Here is a 15,709-nt window from a genome sequence, read left to right on the forward strand (position 1 = left end):
TATACAACATAATAATATTAACGTATATATCAGTCCTAAACCATGATACCTAGGCTCAGTTCGACACGTGAACTACTCACCAATATCCACTACGACTGACCGCCAGGAGGGGGCGGTAAAGAAAATCTAAACAGATTTTTGAACCGAAGAAGAAGCGGTTCACCACCGATCCTTCCCTTTCAGTTCCGTTTGTTAGCCGATAGTTCACACAGCCACAACTATGGAGGAGGCAAAAAACAAAGAGAATAAGCAGCCCGAGAAGACCGATGAGAAGGAGAAAGACAAGGAAAAGGGCCAACAGCCCTCCGGGAAGGATAAAGAGAAGAAAGAGGAGCAAGAATTGGTAAATGTGACAATTTGTCTCATTCAAAATATGCTAACCACTGCTACGGGAGCCAGACGTGTTATTTTGCCTTAGTCACTGCCTGTTTGACAACATGGTTGAGCAGGCCGAATACCATGGAATTCAAGATATACGATTAATTAACCTTAAATTACTGTACGGAGATGCTGCCCCATACAAAATACCAGCATTCACGCACATTAACGTGATATTGTATATTAATGTCATGCAGACAACCCCCTTTGATTGGCTAACTTTAGCCTAGCATACTTCACCCGGCAAGCTACCATTAGCTTACTGGCTGTTATGTCCTCGGTCAAGTTAAGCGCTGTATGACACAGCAGCTAACGTAAAGCCAAAGAAATCCACATAACGCAATTAAGTGGTCATGCTTCAATAGTTTGGATAGTTCTTGCAGGTAGAATAAGTCAATACATTATTTTTGATTGCTGCCTCTTGTTTAAACCTTAAGATTTATACATTAATGCAATGCAAATAAATACACTCTATCAGAAGAAGAACTGAGGACTAGTTGATCTTTAAATGTTGAAATGTAGTTAAAATGAACATCTTCTGCAGTGTTAAGGGTTTAAAGGTAATAGTAGATCCATTGCATTAGCCAGGTATTTAAACTATGTTCATCGCCAATATGGTGGGACTTGAAAAACAAATGCTATGATATTTATCACCAGATGCGTTTTATTTCTATCCATGTCTAGGCTCAAATAATCAATGTGGCTTTTTTTCTTTTAAACGTGGCCATTTCTCTCCATAACACTGCTTTGACAGTGCATAATGCTGCTCTCTCTTTTTCAGTCAGAGGAAGATAAGCAGTTACAAGAAGATCTGGAAATGATGGTGGAGAGACTGAGTGTGAGTATGGTATTTGATGTTTTTTAAAATAACACCTGCATGTGCCAACCTATAAGAGCTTCCTCAAGACAAAATAACATGTTTCTGCACATTTCTAGGAGAAGAACACAGAACTTTATCGCCAGGCATTAGAAGAGCTGCGCAGGCAAATCCGCTCCTCTACCACATCCATGACCTCTGTACCTAAGCCCCTGAAATTTCTGCGCCCACACTATGGCAAGCTCAAAGAAATCTATGAGAGTATGGCTCCTGGAGAGAACAAGGTAAGACTCTCCTATGCTGCAAGGAAAATGAAACAGTGTGTGCTTATTACTAAGAGATATCATTGGAATTACACTGTTAATACAATGCAGATGTGATGTGAGAGTAAGCCGGGTTTATACTTGTCTTAGGAAACTAAGTTAAAATTTGAAAGAAGTCTTGACAAATCTTCAGTAGTCATTCATGTTGTATAGAATTTGATTTAAATCCAACATTAGATTTGTTTTGGATGAGTTTAAGTGGGAAATTATAGGCTCCTGATGTTTGTGTTTCCAGCATTTTTGTGCTGATGTGGTGTCAGTGCTTGCCATGACCATGAGTGGAGAGAGGGAGTGTCTGAAGTACCGTCTGCTGGGATCCCAGGAAGAACTGGCCTCCTGGGGACATGAATATGTCAGGTAAATATCTTTTTACTTTTCAGGTATGTCTCTTTGACAGCAGCATGAACATAGAAAAATCGTTGAAAAAAAAAAGTTGTAGTGTAGTTGTTAAATTGTTAACTTAATGTCCTCACTTTCCCTCATTGCTTAGTGACAAAAACCTTTCTGTCTGTGTCTTCCAGGCACCTTGCTGGTGAGGTGGCAAAAGAGTGGCAGGAGGTTGAGGAGAATGATAAGACTCAGCAGGAGACGCTACTGAAACTAGTGAAGGAGATTGTGCCCTACAACATGGCCCACAATGCCGAGCATGAGGCGTGTGACCTGCTGATGGAGATTGAAAGACTGGACATGCTGGAGGAATATATTGATGAAAACGCTTATGGAAAAGTCTGCCTCTACCTCACCAGGTGCGTTCAGATTATCATATTTAGAAAACAGAACTCTCATTTTGTCTACCAAACGTGCATTTATGTATTGTTTTACCCTCTAACATTCTTCCTCAATTTTTGCAGTTGTGTGAGTTATGTTCCTGAGCCAGAAAACTCAGCACTGCTGAGATGTGCCTTGAACATCTTCCGGAAGTTCAACCGTTACCCGGAGGCCCTGCGCCTGGCCCTGATGCTCAATGATGTGGAGCTAGTAGAAAACATCTTCACATCCTGCAAAGACATGTAAAGTTACAAAATACTGCACTTGGATGATCCTGCTGATTGATGTTCAATGATGTTAGGGAATTTAAACAAAGGGATTTTTGTCAAACATGTTTATATCTTAAGTGCCATGCTCCTTGTTTTTGTAAAGCAACTCACACTTGTACTAAATGATTTGTATTAAATACAAACTTGTGCACCTTTGTCCTTTGCAGAGTAATCCAGAAGCAGCTGGCATTCATGCTGGGTCGACATGGCATGTTCCTGGAGCTTAATGAGGATGTAGAGGACTATGAGGACTTGACGGAGATCATGTCAAATGTGCAGCTCAACAGCAACTTCTTGGCTCTGGCTAGAGAGGTAAAAGGGGAGACTTAAAAACTTAGAAATATTTGTCATGTATTGTGAGGTTGTTTTATAAAGCTTTTATAAAATACAAGTTGGCATTGCATAAGTACTAACCTAGGAGATTTTTCACACTTGTCTTTTCTTTCCTAGTTGGACATTATGGAGCCCAAAGTCCCAGATGACATCTACAAAACACACCTGGAAAACAACAGTGAGTCTCTATATAAAGGTTGAATGTGTTCACTTAGCCTTAGTATTAGACATAGAGATTTGATTGTGTTTTATTGCTGGTCACTATGGCAAGTGTACTTGTTTGTCCAATTGTGCCTTTTAGCCATGTTACATCTGTGCTCTATGTGACAGGGTTTGGAGGCAGTGGCTCACAGGTGGACTCGGCTCGCATGAACTTGGCCTCTTCTTTTGTGAATGGCTTTGTCAACGCAGCATTTGGACAGGATAAGCTGCTCACAGACGATGGCAACAAGTGGCTCTATAAGAACAAGGACCACGGTACAAGAAAATACATATTTTCACTGCATTCTATCTGTTGCTGCTGCTTAACATTCAAGTACATAAAATGTTTGTGTGCTATCAGGCATGTTCAGTGCTGCAGCCTCTCTGGGTATGATCCTGCTGTGGGATGTAGACGGTGGTCTGACCCAGATTGACAAATACCTCTACTCTTCTGAAGACTACATAAAGGTATACCAGTTAGTTTAGAAGAATATATTTTCTCATTAGCTCATGCTAATATATTTTAGCATGAGCCTTTATATAACTAACCAAAATTCAGCAGCATTTATTAAATTTGAAAACTGAGGACAACATTACCCTCAGCGTTAGTGCAAGAGAGGAGAGGGTATGAAAGTCAAGCCCTAAAGGTGTCTCTGTCGTTTGTCTCACACCTGCTTCTTCCTTCTCTGCAGTCTGGTGCCCTCCTGGCCTGTGGCATTGTAAATTCAGGTGTGAGGAATGAGTGTGACCCAGCGCTCGCCCTGCTGTCTGACTATGTCCTCCACAATAGCAACGTCATGAGGATAGGGGCCATCTTTGGGTGAGGACAATGATAAAGCCACTGTGACAGTCGGCTCTCATTTGTGGATCCATCGATATCTTATTTTGTACTTATTCTTGTCTCCTTGGTTTCAGACTGGGTCTTGCCTATGCTGGCTCTAACAGAGAAGATGTCCTTTCTCTGCTTCTACCTGTCATGGGAGACTCCAAATCCAGCATGGAGGTACGACTCTACATTTGATATTAAGCTCAGTCAAAAGAGGAGCAGTTTAGCAACATTAAATTGTGTGTTTTAAATCTTCAGGTGGTCGGAGTGACAGCACTGGCTTGTGGCATGATCGCAGTAGGGTCATGCAATGGTGATGTGACTTCCACCATTGTCCAGACCATCATGGAGAAGAATGAACAGGAGCTGAAGGACACATATGCTCGCTGGCTCCCTCTAGGCCTGGGACTTAACCATTTGGGTATGATTGGATAGACGACAACTGTTGGTTTTTCAGGATTAGGTGCTGTTTGTTATAACAATTACATGTATGTCATTTCTTTCACTATCTGCAGGTAAAGGAGAAGCAATAGAGACAACCCTAGCAGCTCTACAGGTTGTCCCTGAACCTTTCCGCAGCTTTGCCAACACACTAGTGGATATCTGTGCATATGCAGGTTGGTCTTACACACTTTGTATACTAGAACTTGCGTGACACTAGACTTGCATGTTTTTGCATTTCCTAGTGCCAAAAGATGAGGTTGGAATTGTTTTTTACTGCTATATGTAACAATTCATTTTGCAAATAATCACCTGAAAACAGGGTGGTAAATGCTGGAAAGCGGCATGGAGGCTTGGACTGTATTAGAGCACTTGATTTTTAATTTAACAATGTATGGTGTCTGTGCACTCTTTCACTGGAAATTGATAGAATTTGTGGCTGAGTTGACAATGAACAGATCAGTTGGCTAACATTCTTTATACCATCTATCAGCTCACTATGCCTGGTCCTAGATACAGTGCTATAATTATAACTGTTTCTCTGCCTCCAGGCTCTGGTAATGTGCTAAAGGTCCAGCAGCTTCTCCATATCTGCAGTGAGCACTATGAGGCTAAAGAGAAAGAAAAGGAGGATGACAAGGACAAGAAGGATAAGAAGGACAAAGACAAGAAGGAAACTGCTGCTGACATGGGTTCCCACCAGGTAGGGAGCAGCTTGTTATCATGACAATACTTATGATCACATTCATTAAATATGTTTTTTCTGACAGAAACAGACTTGATTTGAATGCTTTCCTCTCAGGGTGTGGCTGTTCTCGGTATTGCCCTGATTGCCATGGGGGAGGAGATTGGTGCAGAAATGGCACTGCGAACATTTGGACACCTGGTCAGTACAACTAAAAACCTTGTGTTATTCTGTTTTACTGCTGTTAATTCTGTTAAAATTATTTCTTTTCAGAATGGAGCTACTTTTTTTATTCATATCACAACCCTATTTTTATAGTGGTCCTGCCTTTTCCCCATTGCTCTGTTGTGATTTGTTAGTTCTGCTTAAATAGCATAAATATGTCTTTTTTGTCACGTGTCACTGGGGTGTGACAGCTCTGTTAGGCAATTAAAATAATTAGACACACATTTTTCTTCCACTCCACTCTTGATCTTATTGTCAAGCTCTCAGAAAACTCATCAGCTTAAAACTCATTTTTCATCAGCTTCGTTATGGTGAGCCGACCCTGAGGCGAGCGGTGCCCTTAGCCCTGGCTCTTATTTCAGTGTCCAATCCACGCCTGAACATCCTGGATACACTCAGCAAGTTTTCCCACGATGCTGACCCTGAGGTCTCCCACAACTCCATCTTTGCCATGGGGATGGTGGGCAGTGGTAAGAAAGATTCTGGTCATTTACATTACAACTAAAAAAGTAAAAAAGTAACTTTGCCTTTTTATCATGCTTCCAATCTTCAATAAAAAAAACGTTAACATACTCTTTGTCTTTTTCTGTGAAGCACAATGCCAGTGCCTCCAGTGTTAACTTCCTTAACACATTTACCAAGCGGTTTATATTTTTCCATTTCCTCAGGCACAAATAATGCCCGTCTAGCAGCTATGCTGCGGCAGCTGGCGCAGTATCACGCCAAAGATCCTAACAATCTCTTCATGGTGCGACTGGCTCAGGTGGGTGGAAAAACAAAAGGAACCTTGTATCAGACGCAAGTGAACTTTGGGAAATGTGCGTGCGTGCGTATGACAGAATATTGACTTTCTGCTGTTTGTGTCTGCAGGGTCTGACTCACCTGGGCAAAGGCACTCTCACACTCTGTCCCTACCATAGCGACAGGCAGCTGATGAGTCAGGTTGCTGTGGCAGGACTGCTCACCGTGCTTGTTTCCTTCCTCGACGTTAAGAACAGTGAGTTCCTTTTCTCCCTTCTCTTGGCACGCAACTCTATTAACATTCTGTCATTTGAAAGTTACATATAAACAAGAATGTTTCATGTGGTAATGTCCCCCCCTTGTGTTCATTGTTATTACAGTAATCCTGGGTAAATCTCACTACATTCTATATGGCTTGGTAGCAGCCATGCAGCCACGTATGTTGGTCACATTTGATGAGGAGCTCCGACCACTGCCTGTGTCGGTTAGGGTCGGACAGGTAAAGCCTATTCTAATTACTCTTTTCCACTTCTACAAATAGACTAGACAACTTAGAGAGGTCTGGAATGACCGTGGTCCATTTTCTGTACAAAAAGTAGATAGATTGTATTAAAGGTGTAGTACGTTAGAAAGTAAATCCTAAAAATTAAAAGTAAAAAAAGAGTGAAATGTAGGTCTGCGGATGAAAGGAAATTGTTTAACCAAAGATGTTTGTGTGATGTGTTTACAGGCTGTGGATGTTGTGGGCCAGGCGGGTAAGCCCAAAGCCATCACAGGTTTCCAGACTCATACCACGCCAGTGCTGCTGGCTCATGGAGAGAGGGCGGAGCTGGCCACAGAGGAGTACCTCCCTGTCACCCCCATCCTGGAGGGCTTTGTCATCCTTCGCAAGAACCCCAACTATGAGACTTAGACTGCACCCATTCTCACTGGCCTTTCCTTATGTTTTCTAAGGGTAGCCTCCGTGGCTCTTGGCAGTTGTTATATTTAGTTGTTCATTGCATGGCTGAAACGAGAGAAGCAGACCTATCCTTCTTCCTCTGTCGTCCGTGGCCTTGCTCCAACAGTCATTAAAAATGGATGGGGAGGGTCTGGTTAATTGGACTGGCATGACACAGGGAGGGGTAAGCTGGGACCTCATCCTCTGCACATAGATGGTTGCCTCATTTGCTCTACGTTTGATCCACCTCTCCCACATGTTTCTGAACCAGCTGTATGACTGACCCCGGGGCCAGTTCAGAAGTGGGACCTTTTCACCATCTTCCTGTATGTGTTTCAGTCATCTGTAAATGAATACAGTAACTACTGCTCAGTCCATTTCAGTGCTTCAGATGTGTTTTCCTTCCTCTTCTCACTAATTACATCCTCAGTTATCTTTTGTAATTAGAGAATTTAAAAGTATGTATTCATCAAGTTTTTTTTCTTGGTTTTTGTTACAGTACTGTAAAGGTTGATTCAGAAATAAAAACTTACATCTTTATGGTGGAAATGTGATGGCTGTGTATCTTTGTGATGTGTGATATTTGTTTTTCTATATAGACTTCTGTGGAGCGAGGCAGGTCAGGCACTTGACAGTTAAATGAGTCAGTTCTTGATTAAGTGACAAAGGAGTTTAGCAATAAATGTTAGAAGAAAAGCTAACATTTTACATTCTTCCATTTTTTTTGTTGGTCCTATTTTCAGGTGTATAGCATGGTTGTCCCTGTCATTAAGTTATTATATATTTATATAATACACAAGTTAAATCTATATTAGGCAGTGGTTCATTTGAATTTTAACTCTGTTTGACAGCTGAGGACTTGGATACATTTTCTAACAAACATGTGGAGTCACAAAAATAAACACAAATATTAGAAAACACAATAAAGATGTAATTAAAATACAGTATATACAGCCCAGAACATGGTTACTAGGAAAGTTTCACGTGATGGGATTCTGCCGGAATTACTAGCTACCGGCTTCCGGAAAGATTTTCCGTCCGTCCGGCTCTGCGGACTCAAGGAGAGAAAGGTAATGCTCCGGTCCTGAGCGAAACTCTTTGTTAAAAGATTATTTTTCCTCATAACTGTCACATTGCCAGTACACGGAGAATCTGGGAAACTCTTCATGTCAGCGTTTGACATTTTAGCATGTGAATATGCTCGTCCGTGGCGACTTTCTTCAGTGATTTCTGCTGACTGGTGTTCCTGCTGTGTTTTCAGGGATTAGCTAGCTGGTTGCTAGCATTCCATGCTAAGACGACGTGGGTGTTCTTTCTTCATTTTAGCTGGTCCAGCTAGCAAGCTAACGTTACACTAACACTGCCATTGACAGCTTAAACTAGTACTTATTTAAGTGACGTTGGAATATATGATGTAATGTGTGTAATTTATATTGCATGAGAAGCGACTGATAGACTGTCGCATCGCAATGTTGTTGTTTTAGCCGGGTGGCGTAAATTATGCCGCTAGCTATTCACCGTTTTGCTGCCCAGCTACTCAGAGGGCTATAAAGGTAAGCCATCAGTGAAAACACTCTGGTAGTAACTAGGCGTGTTTTGCCGGCGCTTGGCACAAACTTGTGGAGCGTGTTTACTTATTTTTGACAGCCTGGCTTTACCTGTAGAGAGGTCTGTTGACAGTTACGTTGAATAACCTGATACTTGAGACCATGTGATGGTCATGCCATGTTGGTGCCAGCAATCTGAAACCTTTTACATTTAGCGGTTACGTTTGTAAACGTGTTTTAAAAGAGTCGTGCTCTGTTTAGGGAGTTGTTAGTAAGCGAAACAAGCACTCAAATTAGTCAGATAACGTTAGTATGTCTCAGTATGTGGTGTCATGTTTTAGTGGCATTTGCAGCATTGAGTTGTAGACACTCGGAAGATGTCTGTAACCTCTTCATCAATTTACTGACAGGTTTCCTGTGCTTTAGACTTAGCGGTTGTAATTGGTGCTCAGCTACGCAGCAACCAGGTAAATATGGGATATCCTCCCAGCATCCCCAGTGATGCAGCAGTGTAAACGTAGGCTGTCGCAAAGGTGATGTTGCTGTCAAAGTGGGTGAGATATTTGGCTGCGAAATGAAAAGGAGGTGTCTGACTCATTCTGGCTAGTTACAGTACTCATCATTGTCACGACATCATTGGCAACGCTGCTGCTGAGTTTATACCTAGACAGATTTGGGCATATTTAGCTGCAGATTGTCGGTAGCGTATTGAGGTATTGAATGCGAATGTACGAGCTAATAACCGGGAGCCAGAGCCACCTCCTTAGCTTGACAGTTATCTAGGTTAGTATTCTCCTTCATTGAATCGACTGCCGTCTCATTTGGCTTAACTGCTCACTCTTTAAAACTACGTTAGCTTGATTTGACTTGTGTTCTACGCGAAATATATGCTTGTCATAGCTGAGGTGTGGCTGACATGAAGCCGGCTGCTGGTATGTGCATCGCGCCAACAGCAGGAGAAACCACGTGGTAAATCCAGGTTGGGCCTAGCAAAGTTAGCAACATGGCTAACAGCACAACATAGTACGGGACGTCTGCTCACCGGTCTTTGCAGGTGGTTTCGCAACACCAAATGTTTGATAAGTATGTGTTTAATATGGTCGCATGCAAATCGCTGCCTTTATCAGTCGTAGTGTGTGTGAGTAGACAAGCAGACACGCCCCTGTGTCGTAGCAAAAGTGTCAAAGCTATGAGCAGACGTCTTACCGGTGTCTTACATGTGAGTAGTTAGTGTTGTATGAGCGGTTTTGCGACATTTGGATACTGCCTTTGTGTCAGATTGTTCGTATAGAGGCATGCACTGCTTATATGTCCATGTTTCAGTCGTTTGTTGATCACCCGTCTTGCTGCAGCATACACGAGGCTGATGCTGAGGACTGCAGACATGTGACCTTAGTTGAGAATACAGGTCCAAAATGGGTGATGTTTCGTATGCAGGGAATATGGATACTACAGCTAGTACAGATTCAGTTTCTCTATCTTGAAACATTCATCTTTGTTATGCAGTGATAGCAGACATGCTTTTGCCAGAGGAGTAAATGAAAGTAATGGCAGCCGTGCAATTGGACTGAGGGTGCATGATGTGTCAAAGGCAGGCTGTCACAGTTTGCCTGCCATAAGGATATTACTGAGCTTCCTTTTGTGAAACTTGAAAGCCTAGAGTCTGGGCATGTGTGGGTTTTGGCAGAATGTTACCAGCAGAAACGTGGTGGGGGCTAGGCTGTGCTGGTGTGATGCTCACTGAAGCTAAACTTGACTTTACGTGCATGCTTCTCTGTGTGAAACATGTTTGTTAAGAAATGTTATAATGACATTATGGAAAATTATTGTTATATATATGTGGTTTTCTTGTAAATCTGTGTGGTTTTATTAAGTGTTTTTGAGCCAGCTCACAGAAACAGCACTGCTAATTTTATGAATGAGAGTTACATGTCACCTGATGACCACTACATGAAAACAGTAGTCCAGAGTTTGATAAAAGCTGAGCTTAAAACATAAAAGACACTTTATTAAATTCTCTGTGCCCTTGGTTTTAAACTATTTTCCTGTCCATCTTTAAAGTTATCCAGCTGCCTTAAGTAAAGCCTGCCACCACTGCAGCATTTTGTGTACACTGTAGCCAACACACCTATGTGGCAAGTACAGACTGCATTCACAGACCTGTAGTCTGATGAATCCTGTGTAAGACCGGCCACACACTAGAGGATTTTTATGCCAGATATTAGCCAGAACAGCCAGTTGATGGTATTGATTTTTCTTGTCACATTTGAGTTTCTGTGAGATCTTGTGCCCACAGTAAAAGTGTGTACATTTAGAGGGTTATAATGTTAGAAATTGGTAGAAATAGTCTCTGTGATCTCCCTGTTTTAAAATTAGTTTATATTTGAAAATCATCTAATAAACCTAGCATTTAAAGTAGTATTTAACACATGTAACAAACATTTACACAGTGACAGCAAATTTGCAGCAGGCCTTGCATAAAGACTATCACCTGCACACCTTTTCCCCACTTGACATCAGAAGTAAGCCATTAAGGTTTACTTACTTGTTAGTACAGATGTTTTTTTCATGTTTTCAGAAATTTTAATTTTACACTAAAGTTGCCACTGTGACAGCAAGTCTATATCATATGTCTACAGTGGTCAACAGTCAGTGGCTACACCCACTGTAGGTGACGTGACCGCCAACTTCTTTAGCAGCAGACTGTTCTCCCCATCTCCCCCTTAGTGGGACATTGGAGTACATGCAGAGGCTTATGCAAGAGAGGAGTTGGAGGAGCATGTTTCACCACTGGAGCTGCCAGTGGCTGGCTCACCACAGTGCTGCATGTTAGACCAGCTCAAATGACTGAACTGTACATGATTAAGGGGCAGGGTGGGGTAGGCTCTGGGTCCCTTTCCTCGGCTCATGTAGTTTTCCCGACAGATTTCTGCTGAGGACCAGTCATAAGATTTTTACTGCAGACTAATCTTTGTGTTGCTGAGGAGTGTGTCCCGGTCACAATGTTTGTTTAACTGTCCAGCCATGTCTCATGAGGCATTCCCCCAGCCACCTAAAAGTTTTTTGCTACCCAGTGACTTGAGTAAAGCCTGAGGAGGCAGTGTGAGTTGTTAGTCTGAGACCCTCTTTTAGCTCTTAGATTGTTTACTCAGCATTTCTTCTCCCTGCCAGCCTCACTCAACTTGACAATCTTTCTGGCTGTGGATGAGCCTTTGAGTTGCTCTCTGTCCCTTCTTGACAGTCTTACCATATTCTAACTTGTATTACTGCTGTCCTTTAAGTCTTCAGTAGGCCAGGGGTAGGCCTTCCATTGTTGTCAGTCAGTGATTTTTCTAAGCCAGGGTATTCATCTGACTGTATGGAAATCCTCACACAGTCTCCTTTTTTATGTGTGCTGCTACAGTCATGGTAACGGTGGCTTATTACAACAATTTCTGCAGCGTGATTTCCTCTTTAAGAGAAAAAAACACCCTGAATCATCATGACTCAGGCTTTTTACACTGCTGCTTCTGTGTGTGTGTGTGTGTGTGCTTGTGAGTGTGTGTATCAAAGAAAGGGGGCGTGTGTCAGTGGCAGGAATAATGTAGGCTATAAATACCAAATGTGTCACTATTGCAAGGACCATATAACCTAAGGATGATGATTACACTAAAATCAGGACATGACCCTTGAGTCAAGATAGTGGGGAAAAATGATACTGAACAAATTTTAGAAATGGGTCAAAATAGTGAGTGGACAAATACCAGTTAATGCAAAGTAGATGTGAACTGAAACATGATAAGCTAATACATGCACCCTGTTAACAAGGTTTCTTTCTTTCAGGAAAAAAACCTTCCTTAGTGTAACCACACTTTGGACCTAAAAGATTCAAAAATGTAAGTAAACCTATACCCAGTCTCTAAAAAGTAAATGTGCAACTAAAATATATATTATAAAGCCTATTTAAACATTGTTTCTTCTGTCAGATTTTGTGCACAGGTCCACATCAGCCTCCCCATGCAGATCTCCATGAAATGAATAAAGCACCACAGCCTATAACAGGACCCCCCTCTGTCCCCCACCCTGCCCCGTCCCCAGGCCTTTCACAGGTAATGTACTCTGTTACAGTTCTTCTTACTCTGGATGGGTTCTGTAAGGGTGTGGTGCTATATCCCACTTTTGGTTCTCAAAGAAAAAAGGGCAGTCCCCACAGTCTTTTTTTGTGCAGATAATGAAAAGCAGATCCCACAGCAATACACTTTGTCTGGTGAAGAATGGTTGCAGCAGCTTCAAGCTCTATTGTACAACTCTTAACCATGTTGCAGAACGGCTCCAACACAGTTGTATTACTCCATAGTAATTGTCAGAATTAACTTGAGCCACGTGTATGGCTCTTACTCTGTCCAAATGTAGTCATAACATGTTATTGTGTGCTTCCAGTATAGCTTGTAGCATTTTCATTGGAATTAACCATTGGTGTCGTGTGGTTTTTATTCAAATATAGTTTAATCAGTTTCTAGAAGACAGCAGGTGAGGTGAAAGTACCTCATTACCATAAATATGAAAATATGCTGCCATTATGGAAAATCAGAAAAATGGTGTTTTGTATGGATGTTGGCTGCTTGTCTTCAATATTATCCTCACATTTTCACTCCTTTGTTATTATCACTTCCTCTTTCTGGCAGCCCTCCTTCCCCCCTGGGCAACCCCCTTCTGTTGTGTTTGCCACTCCACCACCACAAATGAACCCGACACCACAGCCCCGACAGGTAGGCCAGACAACTGTGCAACTTGCACTGATGACTCTTCTCAGAAAAAGAACTCATTCTTTCTCAAAAGAAAGTGGACAGTAACTTAATAGTCAGTAGCTAAACCTTTCTTTTTAATGAGAGTATGTGTTGCAATATCTTATTCAATTTTTAAACCCTTACATTTACCGTAGATGAGTGCAGTCATACCTATCAGTTGTGAACATCTTTTCTTCCTGCTGCACTTAGGCCTATGTCCAAGTTGAAAAATATAGTTCAGAATATTTGAGCTCTAATGTCACTTTCTGAAAATACCTGCATGTCTGTTTGCATATGCCTCACAAGTTCTGCACCATTGTAACTGTCAGTGTGGTCTGCTCACAGTGTATCACAGCTATGCTTGTGCAAAATCGTATCGTGTGCAATTAATCGTCAGAAAAACTGTCACTGTCAAGTCTCCTCCAGCAGATATTGAAAGAATTCCACTCAGCCGAGAATCCGCGATACGTTTAGTCATCGTGCTCCCTACGACCAAACTAAGCGCTGGAAGAACGTAACAGGTTGATTTGCACAGACACACATTTAAATGTGGAATTGTCCGGTTAGTTTGTTTGTTTGTAATGTTTTTTCTGCTGCTGTTCTACAGTCTGAGTGAAAACATGCACTAGTTCACTTGACCTAATGATTTGTCAGTATCAATTCAGAACAATGTGGCGATTTAGAGTCAAAAACATGTAAGTGCAATTGTCATCAATTAATCGTCAAATTAATCGTCATCGGCTAAATGCCACAATTAATCGTGATTAATTTTTTTGCCAATATCGCCCAACCCTAATCACAGCTTCATGTGCTACATGCTCACATGGCCTTATCTGCATGATGTAAACTCAACTCACTTGTTTTACAAATAATATGCCCCTGGAATAAATCAAATCAAACCAATCCAGATAGTGACAATCACTTTCCACTGATTGACCAAATTTATTGGTTGTTAAGTGCAGTTGCAAAGGTGCAGAATTTCAGGAACGTGTTGGTGGAGGGTAAAGCATGGAGCTTTTGTTTTTAACCTCTGTCCTATCTGCCTCTCCTCCTCTAGTTTGCCCCAGGGCCCCGAGCTTTACACCAACAGGTACTAACAGCAAAACTGACTAACCCCGGATTTATACCAGACGCTAGGCTGCAGCGTCACTGCAGTACAGTGAAGTGCTGTGAATGAGAGTCAATGAGAGTATTTACACCGGCCGTGTTGCAGCGCATTTTAGAAGCATCCAAGAAGCGTCTATTTGCACCAACTACATCGAGCAGACAGGAAGTCAGGCACCAGAATAAAAGAGTTTCCGGTGGATTTTCAAAATAAAACACTGCCAGACTGACTTAACATCGCTACCGGCAGAGAAACAGCCACAGCCATGTATGAGGAGAGATTCCATTTGAGAAGTAGAGAAACGGCATTAAATATGAGAGAACATGCTTTTATACGGACAATATCAGAAAGGAAAAGGCAGGGAGAGAAGCAGCAGCTGTTCTCAGAGTGGAAGGTGAGCAGCTGCCCTGTGTGTTGAGGGAGTAAACTGAGTTTTCAGTAACTGCTCTGTAACCCAGCCTGACACATAGAGAGGACATTAACCATCAGATCAACAGGCAGATTACTACGTGACTTTGTGAATCTCATGAGAGAGTGGAGGCAGTGCTACACAGCGCTGCCTCTGAAACGCTCCTGGTGTAAATTGATGTTGTGAGACAGGCGGGCGTATTACGTCCAAAAAGCGCCACACTGCGCTTTCACGTGGGTATAAATCCGGGGTAACAGTTGGGGAGGGAGTGGGTTTTCTATCTTTCAATGCAAACTAGGATCAGTGGAAAAAGGTGTATGTTTCAGGGAGGCTTTCGCCTAAATGAATCCCACCAGTCTTTAGAGGAAAGGTTTAATTAAGAATATTGATTGTCAGTAATAACAATAATACCTTTCTATTTCAGAGCCAGAGCAGCTGATATCATGAGAATATAAGTAAATGTATATACATAAAATAACAACAACAAAAAAAATGCTTGTGGCCCATGTTCCAGTGAGTTCAAGTCTCCGTTTTAACATAGAGCAAATAAACTGTTGACTGGGATTCACTGTTGATCTCTGCATGCTGCTTGTTAATTCACTGCTTGGCTCAGACTAGAGGGTTTCTGGGCGCTGTGCTCTTACTGATTGTGGTGCCTTCTCTTCCTGCCCTCTTCTTGCTTCCATTTGATGTGTTTCTGTGTGTGATCTGTGTTTGTGCTGCTGAAGGGAAGCTTCAGGTCGCTACAGGTAACTGTTTTCTTCCAGTTTTTCGCTTCTCTGTTTTCTCATTCTCTTAAGGAGTGCATATGCATGTGTCTAATATCTGGTGGTGTCGTTCTTTGTTGGCTTGATGTAATTTTGCTGGCTACGGTGGTTAGCTTCCAGGCCAGCAGCAGAATGTCAATGAGGGAGGCTCTGAATGAACCAGCATTA

The 15,709-nt window shown here is 42.0% G+C and overlaps 2 protein-coding genes across 7 annotated transcripts in view; both read left to right on the top strand.

The window, feature by feature from the left end:
- The first annotated feature begins 137 nt into the window (after positions 1-137).
- Positions 138-7,501, top strand: psmd2 (proteasome 26S subunit ubiquitin receptor, non-ATPase 2). Its single transcript, XM_028420137.1, has 21 exons — positions 138-343; positions 1,160-1,216; positions 1,315-1,479; positions 1,754-1,875; positions 2,040-2,264; positions 2,370-2,528; positions 2,723-2,867; positions 3,006-3,066; positions 3,219-3,365; positions 3,451-3,557; positions 3,782-3,909; positions 4,005-4,092; positions 4,174-4,336; positions 4,431-4,532; positions 4,908-5,059; positions 5,159-5,242; positions 5,568-5,736; positions 5,935-6,029; positions 6,137-6,263; positions 6,388-6,506; positions 6,738-7,501. Exons 1-21 carry the CDS (start codon positions 221-223, stop codon positions 6,918-6,920), a joined length of 2,721 nt encoding a protein of 906 aa, XP_028275938.1. The 5' UTR covers positions 138-220; the 3' UTR covers positions 6,921-7,501.
- Positions 7,502-7,954: 453 nt separating this feature from the next.
- Positions 7,955-15,709, top strand: part of LOC114444539 (eukaryotic translation initiation factor 4 gamma 1-like) — a 31,427-nt gene continuing 23,672 nt past the window's right edge. For 5 of the 6 annotated variants that reach the window (XM_028419178.1, XM_028419183.1, XM_028419179.1 and 2 more), the window contains exons 1-5: positions 7,955-8,017; positions 12,317-12,369; positions 12,460-12,582; positions 13,159-13,242; positions 14,318-14,350. In XM_028419178.1, the coding sequence (XP_028274979.1) occupies positions 12,508-12,582; positions 13,159-13,242; positions 14,318-14,350 (192 nt within the window). In that variant the 5' untranslated portion in view covers positions 7,955-8,017; positions 12,317-12,369; positions 12,460-12,507. The remainder of the gene's footprint in view (positions 8,018-12,316; positions 12,370-12,459; positions 12,583-13,158; positions 13,243-14,317; positions 14,351-15,709) is intronic. The other variant, XM_028419182.1, reaches the window with a different exon arrangement.

The sequence above is a fragment of the Parambassis ranga genome, chromosome 13 (genome assembly GCF_900634625.1).
Source record: "Parambassis ranga chromosome 13, fParRan2.1, whole genome shotgun sequence".
NCBI lineage: Eukaryota > Metazoa > Chordata > Actinopteri > Ambassidae > Parambassis > Parambassis ranga.